The sequence below is a fragment of the Rhipicephalus microplus genome, chromosome 9 (assembly GCF_043290135.1).
Source record: "Rhipicephalus microplus isolate Deutch F79 chromosome 9, USDA_Rmic, whole genome shotgun sequence".
In the NCBI taxonomy this organism is placed as follows: Eukaryota; Metazoa; Arthropoda; class Arachnida; order Ixodida; family Ixodidae; genus Rhipicephalus; species Rhipicephalus microplus.
This window is the reverse complement of record NC_134708.1, coordinates 63,378,136-63,396,261: the sequence shown is the minus strand read 5'-3', so window position 1 is coordinate 63,396,261 and position 18,126 is coordinate 63,378,136. Positions and strand designations below refer to the sequence as shown.

General features: G+C 44.0%; 1 protein-coding gene across 1 annotated transcript in view; it reads right to left on the bottom strand.

Annotated features, from left to right (window-relative positions):
* The window catches only part of LOC142771355 (uncharacterized), a 66,027-nt gene that overhangs the window by 13,252 nt on the left and 34,649 nt on the right, over positions 1-18,126 (bottom strand). Inside the window, exons 15-18 of the mRNA XM_075872831.1 lie at positions 17,161-17,289; positions 7,747-7,863; positions 5,293-5,480; positions 2,574-2,689 (exon numbers count right to left, since the gene is read on the bottom strand). Coding sequence (XP_075728946.1) covers positions 2,574-2,689; positions 5,293-5,480; positions 7,747-7,863; positions 17,161-17,289 — 550 coding nt within the window. The remainder of the gene's footprint in view (positions 1-2,573; positions 2,690-5,292; positions 5,481-7,746; positions 7,864-17,160; positions 17,290-18,126) is intronic.

Genomic DNA, 18,126 nt, shown 5'->3' with positions numbered 1-18,126 from the left:
GTTCAGGCGGTCCAGCGGCGGTGTGCGTGTTTTCATGGGCCTCGCACCTAATCGTGGCCTACTGCAGGTGTTCGACAGCATTCATTCTTTTCGCCGCATTGTTAGCTACGCGATTTTTCTCCAGTGGTGGTTGTAACCAGGTGTCTGAACTAGAAACCACGGAACGAGCGCGCGTATACGTACTCCGAATTCGCAGCGTCTGTCAAAATTATGCTGAAAAGCCATCATAGAAGATAACGACTGTGCTCAAGAATTCGTTCAGTGAATGCCTTGCAGGTTAGTGACGGTTATGCGGTGTTGCTTCTTATGACAACGGACGTTGCATTTGCGGTCCGCAGGCCCTTATTAAGACTGTAATCTAATCTTGCTTTTCATGTTCCTGTACAGTTACCGGTTGGCGGTTGGCGCTGAGCTCTGTTCCAGGTAAGCAAGACCGAAGCAAGCGCCTTCTCTTTATTTTCCTATAATGACTAGCCACTTATCCCTGAGACATCTTCCCTCACATTACGCTGGCTTTCCCTGCCGTCCTTGGCGGCTGTGTCGACGCGTGAAGCTTCCCGCAGACCTTTTCTCACGCATTCCTTCGGCTAACTTTCCCACCTTTCGCCCTAACGCGATCCTGGTCTCCGTTCTCCGTAGCTACTAGTGCGCGTGAATCACACTGGAGACGTGTTCCCATGCACTTTCAGGTGGTCTTCGCTGCTTTCGTCCTAATGAAATCATGGCCTTTGGGATATCCGTAGGAACTAGTGCGCGTCGGACAAAAGAGGGGCGATAACAAAGAGGCCGGCGCAAACTCAACGGGCTGCCACGCACACAAGCTTCACCGACGCCGACATTACTGGCATAATTACAGACCTTCGAATTTATTGCAGGGGAGACGTTTTTCTTTTTTTATTGTTGTGTCTAGCCCACAGCCTGACTGAAAATTTCATAAAACCTAAAGAGAAGCGCAGAAAGGGAAAAAAGTGATCTGAAAGAAGCTGTACAAATTTCGGTGCCTGGTTCGTCGCGCGGAAATGTCCGATATATAAACTTTATTTTCACAAAGAGCACATCAAATAAAAAAAAGCTTACCGTGCAACTTGCCGTGTTTACCGTTAACGCCGGCAGTGCAAGAGTACAACAGCCATACGCAGAGATTTCGTCAACCGTATCGCGGCAAGACAGCGTGTTGAAATCTGTTTCGTTGGTTTCGGATAGCATCGACGCACGCGGCGCGCAGGCCACGTGCTTTTTGAGAGAGAGAGGGAGTCACGCCTTCTGCTTCGCATTCACATGTAAACAAGAGAGGAGAATTTGCTTAGTCAATATGGCCGACTTCCGGCTTCATCGCGGCTTCACAACGAGTGACGTCAGGGCCTCTCCTTACCTTTCCTTCCTCTGTGGTATTCATAGTCGGTGTGCGAGAGAAGGAAAGCGGGCGCCGCAAGCGCTTCTAGCGGTCTTCATTGAAAGCTTATCTCAGCAGTGCCCCTCATGGGCGCCACTGTAACTAGATTGCTACGTGGAATCTAAGCCACAAGCTCAGCCCTAAGCTGCTTCACCCCCTAAAATAAGTCAAAACTGAGGACAAATTAGCAACGCTTTCTTTAAAACAGGTGCAGAGTCCATTAATGATTATCGACTGGAGAAGAAACGTTCCTGCCATGTTACTGGACCACTTCGTGAGCTGCTAACCGTCGCGTACAGCGGTGCCATTATTTGCGAGGAGAAGTTAGAAGTCAGTGGTTCGCATAAATGCGGATAACAAGGAACTTAGTTGTGGCACCGTAATCACTCTCTAATAGTACATTCATGCCAAATATTTGCACAGACGTTCAGAGATTAACGGGATGTCGGGGATGATACATCTCTGATACCGACATAGCCTCGATGAAGTAAACGTGGGCCGTAAATGTCACGGTCAGATCACGTGCAAGGCGAAAGCCCAAAAGGAGACATTCGACCATTCATTGCTGTCTCATGACAGAAGAAATCACTTACAAGGTATAAGCAATGAGGATGCATAACGATGTGAGTAGTAGCATGGAAAGTTATAAGTACATGACTTTGCAGCGGGGCATGGAACTGAAAAAGATAACATTAAGAAGGAATTCTTCTCTAGTTCATAACTAAAATACATGCAAATAGCAATTGTAGTCCAGAATCGCCGAAGTAGTAAGAAAGTGGCGGCCAAGAAATGAGAGCGTGTTATGCATATGTGTGGAATGTCGACAGAAATAAGGCAAAATATTAAACCGATTTCCTGGAAAAGAACGTGGAAAGCCGAGAACGCTATCTCTAAACGACTTGAAGCATTAATGGAGCAAGACAGTCGAAAGCCGTTGGCAGTGTATGAAGATATGGACACAAAGTGACAAGAGATATAGAAAACTTGAAATCGATGGTACATGCATCGGCCGAAGAAATCATTGATGGTGAAATTGATCGCATGGGTGCTTAAACTTCACAAAAAGACAGTACTGAAGCTATAACAGTATTTTTACGCTGCTTTCGGCAAGAAAACGCGATAGGGAAATTTGTACAGGTAAATCATTTATATAGTTCGTAATGAAGGTAATCTCGCTTACCCAGCCAGTTTTGATGATTCGATGTTTTCTGCGAGCCTGCTGATGTAATCATCGGGTTCAATCGAGATCATTACCATTTCTGGCGGCACTTTCTTGCTGACAATTGCGAGGAAATTCTGCGCGAGAAAAAAAATCAAAACAGTTCGAAAAATGCAATATTCTGGCGGCATTCATGTAAGGCGAATGAGTCGTGGTGAGCAAGCACATGTGTTTTGCATTGAAGCGACCTTTTCAACGGCTTTTCGGAGCACTCTTCTATTTGTTATACCCCCCCCCCAAAAAAAAAAATTGTTTTATGATTTTATTTTATTTATTTATTTATACATACTGCAGCCCTATTCAGGGCTATATCGCAGGAATGGGACGTTATATAATACTAGGCAACCGAGAAAAAATTACAAACAAATAATACAAATTGTGAAGCAAGTACACTCGTAACAAAGCAAAAGTAAAAATGAAGTTAATTATGCGTCAGCAAGATATTGATCGACAACAACTATGAAGTCGGTTAGTGGTAAGGAGCGAATGCTACCAGGCAGGGAATTCCACAGTTCTATTGCACGCGGAAAAAACTGTATTTAAAGGTATTAGTACGAGCAAAGAAAGGAGTTACATTCAAAGCGTGGGAACTGCGGGTACAGCTATCAACAGTAAATGTGATGAGGTTACCATGACCAAGGCCGGAGGAGGAGTTAATAATTCCGTATAAAAATTTTAAAGCTTCGTTTTGGTATCGCGAGAGTTGTGATGGGATGTTAAATGATTGAAGGGCTGTGGTCGGCGAGAAGTTGCGGCTATAGTTATGAAAAATGAAACAGATAGATTTTCGCTGAATGTTATCTAGCAAGCTTATTTCACAGTGTTTGTGAGGGAACCAAACTACGGATGCATATTCGAGAACAGGGCGAATGAGTGATTTATATAATAGCAGTTTAGTATCTCGAGGGGCTTTAGGTAAAGTGCGGCGCAAATAACCTACTTTTTTTCGCGCTTTACGACATACATGATCAGTGTGGCTAGTCCATGAAAGGTGTTCGGTTAGAATTACTCCTAATATTTGTACTGTGAAACTCTATTGAGCTGGGTGCCACCTAGAAAATAGTCGAAAGAGAGGGGTTGCGCCTATTGGTAAAAGACACTACGACTGTTTTAGTGCAGTTAACGTTCATTTGCCACGTGTCACACCAGTTGCTAAAAGACGTGAGTGACTGCGCGAGATGGTAATGATCGTCAATGGAGTTGATAGTTGAGAGTTGATGTCTTTGAAAAGCTAATATAGGGGTATACTGTCCCCTTTTTTTGAAGTTATCTACGTCATTCACGTTTTCTGCATACAGTGACGGCTCTAAGCGAGCATCAAGATCTGTAAACGCGGATAAGATATTTCATTTTTATGTTAAAGTCAATTTTTTTTTCATGGCGCACCTACCAGCATACAATAATTTGACTTCAAGCTACATCATTGTTCCTGCCAATTTCATGCTGTTGTCTAGCTAGATGGGATGAGGTCATGTACCCAAATGCTCCAAGATGGACCCTTGTGCGTCACCAATGAAACCACGCTGCGGAGTGGTCGTCAAACCATCACTATATCTTCCACGAGGACGTTACGAGAAGCCCATGCCATTTTTGATATCCGGGTACAGCATAGAAACCAGAACTTGCTTTTTAGAAACGCACATTTTCTGGGTTATACTGAAGGTCTGGCCTTTCTCAAGAAAAGAACTTGGTCTGACTCAAGAAAACAACTGAAACTTCTCGCGTAAGTATCCGTTCAAGTGTTTCTCAAATTCTGCCACCACAGCTCTGTGCCCCTTGCCTTCAGCATCGTTATCGTGGGCATCCAGGAACACCACAAGCATTTTATGACGTATACTTTAACAGTCTTGGTATGGTCATGGATGATTCGTCGCTCCCTGCCGCCGACTGCAGCGCCCAACAACCGCTGCCGCCACAGCTGTTCCGAGAGTTAAGCAAGTTCGCTGCGTGCGAAACATGAATCTCGGTGCACTCTAATCTCGGTGCACTCGCTGTCTTTTACTCGGCAAAGTAGTATGCCACTGTGAACATTCCTGAGGGGATGCTTACACGCGAACATTGCTTTGCCTAAATCTCACAAGGTTTCATTCAGCATAATGTAAATGCATATTCTTGAAAACATTATTTTGGTCATCCGGGCGTTAACACGATTGGCAGCGGGGAACAGCCGTAAATGATTTACATAAATAGCTCGTCGTTAGTGAGCTGGGGGATATAGGCTACGGGACGAAGTTGCTACGAAGTGAGAGCAGGCAGGCTCAAATCCCTGGCTGCACCCATAGAGCCCAGTAACAGGTGTTGTTCCGTTTCTGTTCATTACACTATCTATATGTGGAACATGACGGCAACGGCTATGGCGAAAAACACGCCGGGTGTATCCATAAATTGGTATCGCATTAAAAAAGCACAGAGCCAACGCACACGAGGGAAAACCACTGGTATGGTGCAGAACAAATAGGAATAACGAAAACGCCACCTCCGGCCTAAACATAATGCCGACTCGGCATGCACGTCATGGAAACATAACTCAATTTACTTTCTCTCTCTTTCACTCTGTCCTAGAAAATTTATGAGAATAAGATTGTCCTGCTATCCCTATGGAAATAAAGCATGCAGTTGAGGCCGAAGCCGAATCAGCGAGAGTAATTTCCCGGCCATGACCGAGTGTCCAGACACTTACCTTGATCAAGTGAGTTGCAAACACTTTTCTAAATGGCACCTCCAACAAGCCGCAACCAACTGCCAACCAGGCGTCTTCCTTTTTCAAACTCTCGAAAAGTGTCATTTCATTTTCTACCCCACGGAACGAGGCAGCCACACCAACCTTCTTCGGGTGGAGCTCGATGATATCTCGAATGGTATCCGGAACTGAAAGAGAGAGAAGGTGTGCGATTCAATTAATGCGTAAAATGAAGTGTTACTATTCTCGTATTGATACCATAGCTTTATCATTACTATTGTCACTATTGTTACATACTATAATTGCTATTGTTCATCCTTTGTTTCACTAATAAGTACCTACGTAATCAAAAGTGGTAGTAATTACTGTCCGAAGGCACGAGGAGAGAGCAGAGGGGGTCGAGAACGAACGGGTGTTAAGGACATCATAGTGGAAACCAAGAAGAAATTGGAATGGGTTGGACAAATCGCATGAAGAAAAGATAACTGCTATTATTAGGAGTAATAGACTGCCTTCCAAGAGAAGGCAAGCGCTCGAGGTTCGGCAAAAGTTAGGTGGGCAGATGAGATTAAAAAATTAGTGGTGAAAACGCAGACGCAGCAAGCACAGTTTCATTGGCGAAACGTGGGTGGGGGGACTTCCTCTCTGCAGTGGATGTAGTCGAACTGATCATGATTATGATAATTATGATCATGGCAATGATGATGATGGTAGTGTATGCAGACAGACATTGAGAAATTGGTGGTGACCCCTCCAGCGATCGTAATCTCAGCGTATGCAGGTTGCAGTGAAGCTTCATATCTAAGGCACTGCCCCACCAGCGCTCTAGTTTTTTATTCTTTTTTTCTACAAGATGTGCATTTTTCATGTAAGACCCACTTAAAGCTACACTCATGAAACCAATTCCTATGATGCTATGAATATGCTTTTAGGCATTCCACAAGCTTGCCTACTGCCTTGAGGAAACAGTCGGTAAGCAGGAAAATAGGAAATGAATAGAAGTATCGACGCGAACTTCAGGTTCACTGTCCGAATCGCCGTGGCATGTTACAGTTTACCGCGGTTAGCTACAGCACGCAAAATTCTTCATCATTATAGGGAACGGAGTTTTTCTATATGAAAGCCGCAGAGTCAGCTTGACCAGTTTCAGAAATTCGGGTTGAGTTGACGCGGTTTTAAACATAAAAAATTACTTGCAGTATGGCGATGAGTATCGGTGCTAATGTTGAGAACGGAAAATAGACTACCAGTTGAATTTCTATTTCTAAATGATAATAACAAATAATAATGAGGACATGCGTAACAAAATCAAGTTTTCAAAGAAATACCAGGTAGTTTCAACTGCTTTAGCATTTCGCTCTAGTAATTTTTATGCGATAATATGGGATGCTGCATATGAAACGAGATGAGAATTGCAGTGACGATTGACGAGATTAGCCACGTTAACAATAGTATAGATATACTATTTAAAACTTTTCGTGTGCGAATGTTTAGTTCTTGAAGTGAATACACTTGCTGTTTTATACGACATCAATTTCCCTTCATGGTGGATTAACAGGCAGGGAGTGGTGCCACCAACTGCCAGGGCACCACTTGGAACTTTGAATCCAGGGCATGTCGACCATATTTTAATGGCTTAGCAGTTAAAGGAAACCACGCTATTTGGATTATTGCGCAGAATAAAACAAACACACAAGTTGTCTAACTTCATCCGGAGTCCTCCACTATGGCAGACTACATGATGAGTTTCTGAATGCAAATGAAGAGAGCCAGGGCGCAGTCATAGGCGAAAAATAATATACTCAGCTTCAGACATAATTCGTAACGTTGTCGAAAGTGCGGATGAATTTAGGTCATTGTGGACGTTGCGGAGAGCGCATGCGCACTATATACGCAAAATATGGCGTCCTTACGTACGCGATCCCGCTATACGTACGCAACGTTCCCAGTACTCAAACACTCTGTGTAAACTCTGTGCGTCTCGTATAGTCGGCGTTAGTGGTTGTGCGAGGATTCGCAACCGCGGCTTCAAATGAAATACCGAACACAAACACAACAAAATGCAAAATGATGTAGAACAACACTGTGATAGCCGCATGAGGAAGTTCGTTTCTTGCTAATGCGTGAAAATACGCTAAAGTTTAATAGGCTCCAAAAAGAAAGAAAAATTACATTCCGCGCAGTAAACACATTGAAATATTTAGTAGTGCAAACGGTACTTGCTGCTAGAAACCTCACTAGTCTCTACAGAGTAGCATCTATTATGAAATGGAGTGTAGAATGTTTTACATCAAGCGCCCCTTTTGAAAGGCAGAAGTTTGCATAAACCACCAGCCAAACTTCCGAAGAAAACACATGGTGTTGAGGGCCCTAACATTTCAACCGTTTTGCTATAACATTTCATAAACCATGCAGCGCTCCCCCAAACTTTGCCCCGTTTCCTACCTTACTCACCGTCAATAAGTAGTCCGTACTTGTCGTACGAAAGTCTCACGTACAGTCTGCTGCACATGTCGTCGTACGCTGCCATCGAGAGTTTCGTCGAATCTTCGCAAATGCACGTAAGTCCGACTGAAATGGCAAAGTGAAATGACTTGTTCAGGAGTTTGTGTGGAAATACGTTTTCACGTGTAGTCAATAATACAAAGAAAAAGTCCCAAGCGGAGCACTGGCACAAATCTTTTAACATTTATGAATCGTCTGTCTAAATAAAAACTCTGATGTCGAGAACCCTAACAAGAACATTGTGCTGCCAAGGAATGGATCGAATATAATCACAGAAAATTGTTTTGTGCCGGGGTCCTACAACGCTTCAGTGACGTATTTTCATCATGAATATGACGTCAGGAAGTACGCACAATTTGAAGGCAAAGAAAAAACCACCGTCCAAGCACTCCGTACAAATGATTAACCCTGCATTCTGCCCAAGTGTTTAGCATTGGGCTCATGCCGACGCTGCACTGCAGCCTTTCACAATTATCGGTTACATGTTCGTGCATCTTAGTGAGGTTAGACACATATTTTGCTTGCGTTTACCACAGTGTTTATTTCGCATGCCGCAGGTGCATCTTAGTGAGGTTAGACACATATTTTGCTTGCGTTTACCACAGTGTTTATTTCGCATGCCGCACATTATGCATCGTATGATCACGATAATGGAAGAGTGTTTTGAGCGGTTAAATGTTGTTCGCAATGCATTAATCACTGTTGTTTTTCTCGACCCACAGGCTGTCACAGACGTCACAGCTGAAGCCAAGGTGCCGCTGGAGAAACTCCCGCCGAAAGGGGGTGTTCACCCCGGCGAGTGCATTGCCAAGGAAAGGAACTATGATGATTCTCGTGGTAGTTCTCTACTGTTTGAGGCCAGCACGGGAGTATTACGAACCAAGACATATCGGGCCAAATACGGAGGGGTAGACACGGTATGCAGTGCTTGTGGAGAGGAAAAGGAAACTGCCGAGCACTTGATAATGTTCTGTAAAAGGCTTTACCCTGTAGTTCAGGATGATGGTGCAGAGTTTTTCAAAGCACTTAGGTTTAGGGACAGGGAGGGCAAAATAGACTTTAAGCGGGTAGAATTAACTAGAAGGAGGTTATCTGATTGGTGGCTAAAGTCAAGGCACGAGTGAAAATAAATCCTGCACTGCAAATGCCAGTCCTTAACTTCACTATATAAAGGGGAAAAGAGATAAAGCTTGATAAAACTAAATATTATGGCTAGGTGGCGTTAGCCGCCGCCCGATATAAAGGATACAGCCATATCAATCCATGCATCCATGATATCCCGCAATCATCATATTGACTCCGCAGCACTGCATTGTTGCAAGCGTTTGGCATCGCGAGTTAACTCACAACGCAGCCAATGGCGTGCATGGTTTGTTACACGACGCTGAGAAGTACGTAACTGATAACAGAGCCAATGGAGACCGCTAATGACAGCCTGTCTGTCTGTCAATTGTCGTAGACAGACAGACAGACAGACAGACAGACAGACAGACAGACAGACAGACAGACAGACAGACAGACAGACAGACAGACAGACAGACAGACAGACAGACAGACAGACAGACAGACAGACAGACAGACAGACAGACAGACAGATAGATAGATAGATAGATAGATAGATAGATAGATAGATAGATAGATAGATAGATAGATAGATAGATAGATAGATAGATAGATAGATAGATAGATAGATAGATAGATAGATAGATAGATAGATAGATAGATAGATAGATAGATAGATAGATAGATAGATAGATAGATAGATAGATAGATAGATAGATAGATAGATAGATAGATAGATAGATAGATAGATAGATAGATAGATAGATAGATAGATAGATAGATAGATAGATAGATAGATAGATAGATAGATAGATAGATAGATAGATTCAAAGTCGCCGAAGTTTGCTACGAAATGCTTGGCATTTAGAAAAATACCTGGATTCAACTACGCGTTCCCCACTTACGCTTGCCCCGCAAATAGTCGCGGCTGGTCAAAGAGAAGGCAGCAGCGTTTAATGACTCCAACATGGCACGAGTAGGTCGCCATAGCCTAAGTACGGCGTCCGATGAGTCATGCTTTTCTGGCTATCATATCGTATTCTCAAGTTCCGCTCTCACTATTACCTACTACAGCTAAAAGCGTACATTTCCAGATACCTGTGTGGTGCGAGGTGGCCACGACAAGACTTAGTGTAAGGATGTTCGGCAAAGACCCGAAGGAAATGGGATAACTCCCAGCCAACTTTAGCCCTTGCAGTCCCCACTGTTCTTCCCAAGGACGTCGTGTAAGCGAACTATCCCATGAGGCTATTCTGCGATTTCTAATGATTTACTTCTTTATTGTCATGGCCACCGTAAAAAATAGAACAACACGAAGGACGTGATAAACTGACATAAAAAAACCAACTGAGAAAAAGGTGAATTATTGAAGTCAGTAATTGACGTAAAGAACATCATATTGGAACGCGAGGAAAAAAAAGCTAGAATGGGCTCAAGGCTTACACTCAGTTTCGGAACCTGTGAACACTTATTAGACTGCCCTTTAATACAGATGCACTAAGATATATAAGATCGTGCCGACTAAACCCAAGGGTTACCCTTAACTCTACGGTTTCCCGACAAACCATTCTCCTTGCTCCGAAAACAATGCCGCAGGATGAAAAAGCCTTCTGTGGATCATACTTATCTTTAGGAACCCAATATTTTGCACCACTTTCGCCCGCCTTGTGCTTAAGCACCCCTTCATTTGCGTCCCAGGCGATCACCAGGTCAATCACGAACACCTGGTCACCATACTCAACAACCAGGTCAGGCTTGAGTCTGACGCCATCCGTAGTGGTAAATCGTGGCTCTTCACGAACCGTGAGGACCAGGTTTCTTTTCCTAATCCACCTGGTGACCTGTCTGGAGACATAATTGTGGCATTCTGTGCGAGAAAGGTGAACGGAATCGCATTCCACGCCAACATGAAATGCTGTCTCTGGCTTCTCACCACAGCGACGGCAGAGCCTCGAAGCAGTATCTGTACTTCGTTTATTAGTTAAAAGCCCTGGTATGGTATAGCTTAGCCCACAACCTACTTCCTCTAATTCTATCCCCATACTTTAATAATTTGGAGTCACTGCTAAGCCACTTCTTTGCAAGAGCCTGGCCTTGATGTGCTTGGAGGTCTCTATTGTAGTTTGCCTTCAAACGAGACCACCACTTCTGCGAGCCTCTCTGAAACGCTGAATTCACTTCAGCAGCTGCAGTTATGCTTGAGGGCGCCTCAAATAGTCAAGAGATACGAGAAAAGTATTTATTCAATACTGTTTCAAAGAGACAGTCCATGAATGGATTGCCCAGTCGAAGTAATCTAGCCAGATGCTTGAAATAGAGCGCTTAGAAACCCTCTGAAGCTGACTAATCCCTAACCCCCCAGGTTTGGCCGGAAGCCAGACATGCAAATTGGGAAACCCCCCGGGCAGACGCAGAGACTGAGTGATCCGCTTGTGAAGTATGCCATCAAGCCTTATGGATTCTGAGGAAACATCCAGAGTATTCGAACAGCCATATAAGAATATGGGCACAACAATTGCATAAGACAGTGTAATTTTTGAAACGATTTTAAAGAAGCCCTAAAAAGTTGTTCCAAAAGTTTGAAAGTTTTAGTTGTATCCGAGTCAACCCTCGTGTCCTTATATATATATATATATATATATATATATATATATATATATATATATATATATATATATATATATATATATATATATATATATATATATATATATATATATATATATATATATATAGATTAAGACTTAAGTACCTAATTGGCGCATTTCTCTCCTTAAGGGATAACAGATGGCCTGAAATTGTCAAAGGGGGAATTGTGTAACTGAAACCTTTACTCTGGTGGCAAGTCCTCCATCCAAAGTATTGTGACTTTAAGGGGTTGATTTGTAAATCCACGTTCTGAAGATATGCAACTGTTTGATCGACTAGAAGCTGGAGATCCTCGAGAGTGTCGGACAGCAACAACATATAATCAGCAAAGGCCATAGCTGCCAGGGATACACCTCCCAGAAGGACCCCAACCCCTAAGTCGTTAAGCTCGTACAGAAGAGGATCCAAAATGCAATTAAAAAGAAAAGTAGACAAGAGCTTAGAACGGGTTGGGACCTGTCGTGCCTCAAGAGCGCTAAAGATAGCCGAGTGTGAGAGTGAATCGAAAGCCTTTCGCAAGTCAAGGCTCACACAGAAAAACAGTTTGTGCTTAAGTTTTAAGGGCCGCATAATAGCCTGAAGGACAAGAAGGTTAGAGGACGTGCTACAATTATCGGCAAAGTCAGACTGAAATTCGTGAAAATCATTGGTAGTACTAAGCCTGCATAGCAAAAGCTTCGTTAACAGACGGAACGAAATTGTAGAAACTGAAATCGGGCGCAAGTCACCCGGACCCTGGGGATTTGCCTTTTTAGGAATGAAAACAGTGCGACTCTGCTTCATTTCCAAAGGAACCAGGCCGAAAGTCAACCAGTTATTGAAAATATGCTGCAGGATAGTAGGAGGTATCTTTAGTAATTCACTGACAGAAGTGTGATGTGGACCAGGGGCTGACTTGGCAGCGAGTAGGCGAATGGCCACGGCAACGTCGCCTTCAAAAACAGACTTTTGTTTACATCCAGGACAACAGAGGAAACAAGTGGTTCAGAAAGAGGAGCAGAGTAAGAGTTAAATACCGTATCAAACTCGTTATGCGAGTCTGAAGGAGAACATGAAATAGGGTCACTAATCGACAGGTGATCTTTTATTAAAAGAAATCGAACAGACAGGACAACAGGTGGTCGACGTGGACGTAGCCTGGTTGAAAGGCCAAGAGGCCTACACGGCTGTGGTGGTCGACAGTCAGGGAGAGGTACGGGATGCCCTGACTATACTCACTAAAGATTCCACGGTTGCGGAACAAGCCGCGATTGCTTTAGCTATCAGGAACAGAAAATGGTCATACGTCTATAGCGACTCCAAAGCACCAATTACAAGCTTCGACAAGAGCTATATCGCTGGGACTGTGGTTAAACGTATGAACAAAGTCAATCCATCGATACTGAAATTCTATGGCTTCCTGCTCATATGAGACAAGTGGATGAAACTCGGGTCAACCTCGATGAGGTGACGAATGACCTGGCACGAGGACTTGCTTGCTGTGCCGGTCAGACCCGATATGACGCCCACCACCATTCTGGGGGCTATAAAGATAATTTAATCACTTACAACGACATCACAAAATATTTTTACTTGGGGCGTAGGCAATTCCCACTGCCACACGCAAAATTGAACAGGGCTCAGGCAGCCACGCTACGTTTACTGCAAACCGCAACTTACCCATCTCCGTATTTTCTACATAAAACTCTCCCTGACAGTGAAATTCAAGGCAAGTGTGACACATGCGATGACATCATTGGGATCAGACACACGCTGGCGGGCTGTCCTGCGACTCTCGCCGACCCCGAAGAACAATGGCTTTACTGGCAGACGATGGTGCGAAGCGCGTCTTATGAAGACCAACTACGGGCAGTCCGGAAGGTCCACGATGACGCCACAAGGCTCGGCCTAACGGTACCGACGTGGACGCGGCCCGCCTCGGTCTGAAAAGACCGGGCTTCAGGACACAAATAAAGTTTTTTTGAATCAATTAACAGGTGATCGGCTAGAACTTTAGCACAAGCATCTATGACCAGAAGGGTTTATCTAATGACCAGTAATTAACGTTAGTCGTCGGGATGGATATGTATGACTAAGCACCAACGTGGACGCATACACGCTACGCGGTGAATATATATATAGCCGTCGAACATCTGTAGAGATTGCGAAAGCTCTCAGCCCCGCCACGGTGGTCTAGTGGCTAAGGTACTCAGCTGCTGACCCGCAGGTCGCGGGATCAAATCCCGGTTGTGGCGGCTGCATTTCCGATGGAGGCGGAAATGTTGTAGGACCGTGTGCTCAGATTTGGGTGCAGGTTAAGAACCCCAGGTGGTCGAAATTTCCGGAGCCCTCCACTACAGCGTCTCTCATAATCATATGGTGGTTTTGGGGCGTTAAACCCCACAAATCAATCAATCATTCAAAGCTCTCATTTTGCTTTCGTGTTTTATCAATTCCTATGATGAAGGAATCAAACACGTTTTCTTAAATGCGAAGCATTTCTTTGCGAACCTTGGCGACTTTCAGCGTATCTATCTATCTATCTATCTATCTATCTATCTATCTATCTATCTATCTATCTATCTATCTATCTATCTATCTATCTATCTATCTATCTATCTATCTATCTATCTATATATCTATCTATCTATCTATCTATCTATCTATCTCTCTATCTATCTATCTATCTATCTATCTGTCCGCTTACGACTTATGGATCTCCTGGCCGTTTTAATGATGTTATTATTACCAAAAATGGTAAGGTATAACCTGACTGTATGACGAGCATGAGTCTCTAATCATAACATGAAAATCATAACATGTATGTCATGAACGTCATGATTTACATTTCATGGTCTTGCTGCTCTTGCAGTGGTTGCGTTCAATTGACATGCTGTAAAACTGGTATGGTATGACATGACTGCATGGCGAACACAAGCGACAGGCCCTAACATAAAAATCATAACATGTGTGTCATGTAACAGCATGGCTACATGCCACGCTCATGTTGCGCTCACGACCGTTTCGCTAGCTTCACATATACAAATTTGGTATTACGTCACGTAAATGGATGGTATATGACTTGTGCTAACATAATTATCATGAGATGCGTGTCTTGTAACATGACTACATGTCACGGTTATGATGTGCTCGCGGCCGTTTCATTAGCTCTATATATAATCAATTTGGCATTGCATGACGCGAACGGACGACGAGGGTAAAAGACAAGCCGAAACATTATATCATGGCATGCGTTTCATATTGCCTGCTGCGCCTATAGCGCACTGGCGGCCGTTTTATCTTCACATATACCGAATTGGGTATCAGGTGACGTGAATAGGTGACGAGGGCAAATGACACATCCAAACATGATCATTATGACATGAAAGTCATGTACGGCATAATTTACCCCTGTCGCTCGTAATTATATTGTGATGATTTTAAAGTAACATATCAACCTTCCTCATTCGTGCTTTGCATATCATCGACTCCGACGGTACGTGGCATCTGCCAATTTTTTAAGTGCCACTATTTCGAACAAACACTTTCGGTTTCGATATCGTTAGGGGCTGGCTTCTCGGTGACATGGCATCGTAGTGTGACAGAGAGACATCAACAGGCAACGTACTAGCGACATACACCCCGAACAGATGACCATTTCTGAAATTTAGGCTGCATTCAGCATGCAGCGTTCATAAGCTCGGTGAAACTGTATAGACTCATTAGAAATGTCCATCGGGTGGGGCTGGCTTGTGATGCTCAGCGGTGATACATTTTCAACCTTAGTGAAATGCTTTATTCGGGCTTTCCGAGTCAAGTGCGTGGATGGTGTCGACAATAGTATACACTGCGTACAAAGGCACAGAAAAATGCCCCTTTTACGGTGTCTCAAAAATTGTGTCAATACTTCTTCAATAGCGTTTACTACTTAAAAAGTATTTACTACAATTTCTCATCACCACGCAAAGAACAAGTCAGTCAGTCAGTCAAAGAACTGCATTTGGTCCTGAGACGACGTGAATGCCCCCGTCATGGGGTAAGGTCTGGGGGCGCCACCCACGATGGCGTCGGGAGGTTCAGGCTCTCGGCTACTTCGCGGGCTCTCTGGACAGCCCTTAGCTGCTTGTCCTTTGCGGACCTGATGGTGAGCTGGAGTCAGTCTTCCTCAGTGGAGGGAGACCCTTAGCCCCCGCGCAAGTCGTGGCACAGCTTGTGGTGAAGGGTGCACCTCATATAGCCGCAGCGCGGACAGCATGGTTCTATTCCGTCTATAAATTTGGACCAAACAAGAGGAGTTCCATATGTGTTCGTCTGTAACAATCGCAGGGTGATTGCCTGCGGTATGTTTAAGTGCGAATGTGGAGCGCAAATTTCCGACGCCCCAGCTGATAATGCCTACAGACCCCGTTAAAAGTGAGAAGAGGGTCCCTTTGCCACTGCCCTCCCTCAGCCTCCAAGTGCCCACTTTTGGCGTAGTGATTGAGACTTCGCGCCTGGGAGTGTCCAAGTTCGTTGGCGTCAGCTATAGTTTCGTGAGCATCACTGCCCGCGTGACCAGGGAACAAAATCGGATGCTTTCTGCCTGTACAAGATGCAGCAGAGAGAACGTGAGCGGCTTTCTTGCACACCGAGCCTTTCATGAATGCTCAAGCGCAAGAAACTACAAAAGTAGAGCAAATCGGGCTATCGGGTCATCTCAGTCTACCTTTGTTTTGTCTTGTGTTGTCTCGGTTCACTAACTTCTGTATCATAGCCATCCACTTGGACGGGAATATGGCCACCACTGTAGTTTATTCGGCAGAGCATGGTATGCGCTGTTCGAGGGTTTCTCGCTCGGTCCTAGCTTGCCGGCGGCAAATGGTCTTTTCGTCTACTTTACTTCACATTTACACAATAGGCACCACAAATACTATCCCGTGCCTTTAGCTTTCATGTATGTTAGTTCTCATCAATACAACGAAGAAGGTCGCAAAAAAATAGGCACTTTTTTTGAGATAATGGTCTTCCTTGGGATATTTCAACGCAAAAAAAAATTTAATTTGTATTATAGTATCTGTCCAACAATTCAGCCACCTGGCGAAAGATCCACCCCTTGCTGAATGCCCACCTTTCTTTATCTGGTGGCTTCGTTTATACTTGTGAACATAGTCAGTCAAAAAGCAATTATTACGCATATTTGAGGCGCAACATCAGCACAATTGTTACGCAGCGTGTCTATGTATTTAGAAAAGGCATGAAGACCGAAGTTTTGATCACACTGGACTGACAATACGATGTTATGAACGAAAACGTGGGTGTCTCCTATGCTACACTAAAAAATTCAGGGGATAAAACGACCCAGTGCTTCTGTTTACCAGTGGCTCCGTGTTTTAAATAACTTCTGTTTCTTCAAACTACTACCAGATGGCACCATATCTCATGCAATGCCTCCTTACAAGACTATCATCTTTCGACGCCCTTTGCGGTGAAGTACGCAGATGCGCGGCCGCCATTTTTTTTTTTTACTTTCTGCGACGTCGCACGCCAGCGCGCTGACGCAATGAGACTCGAGTTTTCAGATTATGATAAAGAGCAAGGCGTTACGCCACATATTCACTTCATGAACGCTGCATGTTGAGGAAGAACTGCTCGCACGAGATGCCTTCTCATCTCTAATAAGAGTATAAATCTTACTGGAAGGTTTCGAAGGAGGAAGTTCTACCGTGGTCAGGGTGGTGGCCTTCGTGGCATTCGTGGGTCGGGATTTTGTTGTTGTGTCCTCCGTTGTTTGAGTTTGCATAAGAGCTCCTTGTGTTGTGGGTGCTGCAAGGAGATATGGAGACTATCGTAAACTCTTTACACCGAAATGAGTGTATGCATATACAAGGAAACATATACGTAATGTAAAATCTCTTCTCAAATAATTTTACAACTTAAATGAAAGAAGAAATTGAACGACACTTCGTACATTTCAAATTGTATGCGATGAGAGCCTGTAGCCATTCGACTGAAAATGTCATGTTTTTTTGTTTTTGTTCCTGTTTCATTTCCTTACTCTCTCTCTCTCTCAGCATTCACGTGATTGATGAGAGAGTGTAGAGGGAAGAACCCACAGCTGGCACTGTTACAGGGCACGGACATACACATCGTAACCGCGAGTATAAGGCGTTAGAGGCTTTTTGTCTGAGTATGTTTTGAACGTGGAGCAGTAGAGAACAAATCAGAAGAAGATGCGTAGAGAGCGTGCTGGTTCATGATGATCGTTTCTGTTTCCGACTGACAAATCACGGTGAGTTTAAACAGTTTTGCTTTAAAAAAACAGTGCAACAAGACATTCATTTACAAATGACACAAATTCGTGTACACAAACAGGTATTGTTAGTATTCAACACAATGAAGACACGCCCTTTAAGTGCGCTTTGCGGTTTTGAGGGTTCTAAGCCTTTTAGACGGTTCCCAAAGGTCCGTATCATAGCTTTTCCTCACACCTATTTGTAAGAAAAAAAATATATTACTAGCTAAGTTTTGGGCAGTGGGGCCTAAGCAGGCGTGCTGCGTGGACATTTTTGCTGCTGTTTTCTTTTGTTTCTTTGTGTTTTTGCACGCCAACCACTAAGTTTGCCCTCCACTGCTCCCTCTTGGAATATGGGTAAAATAGAC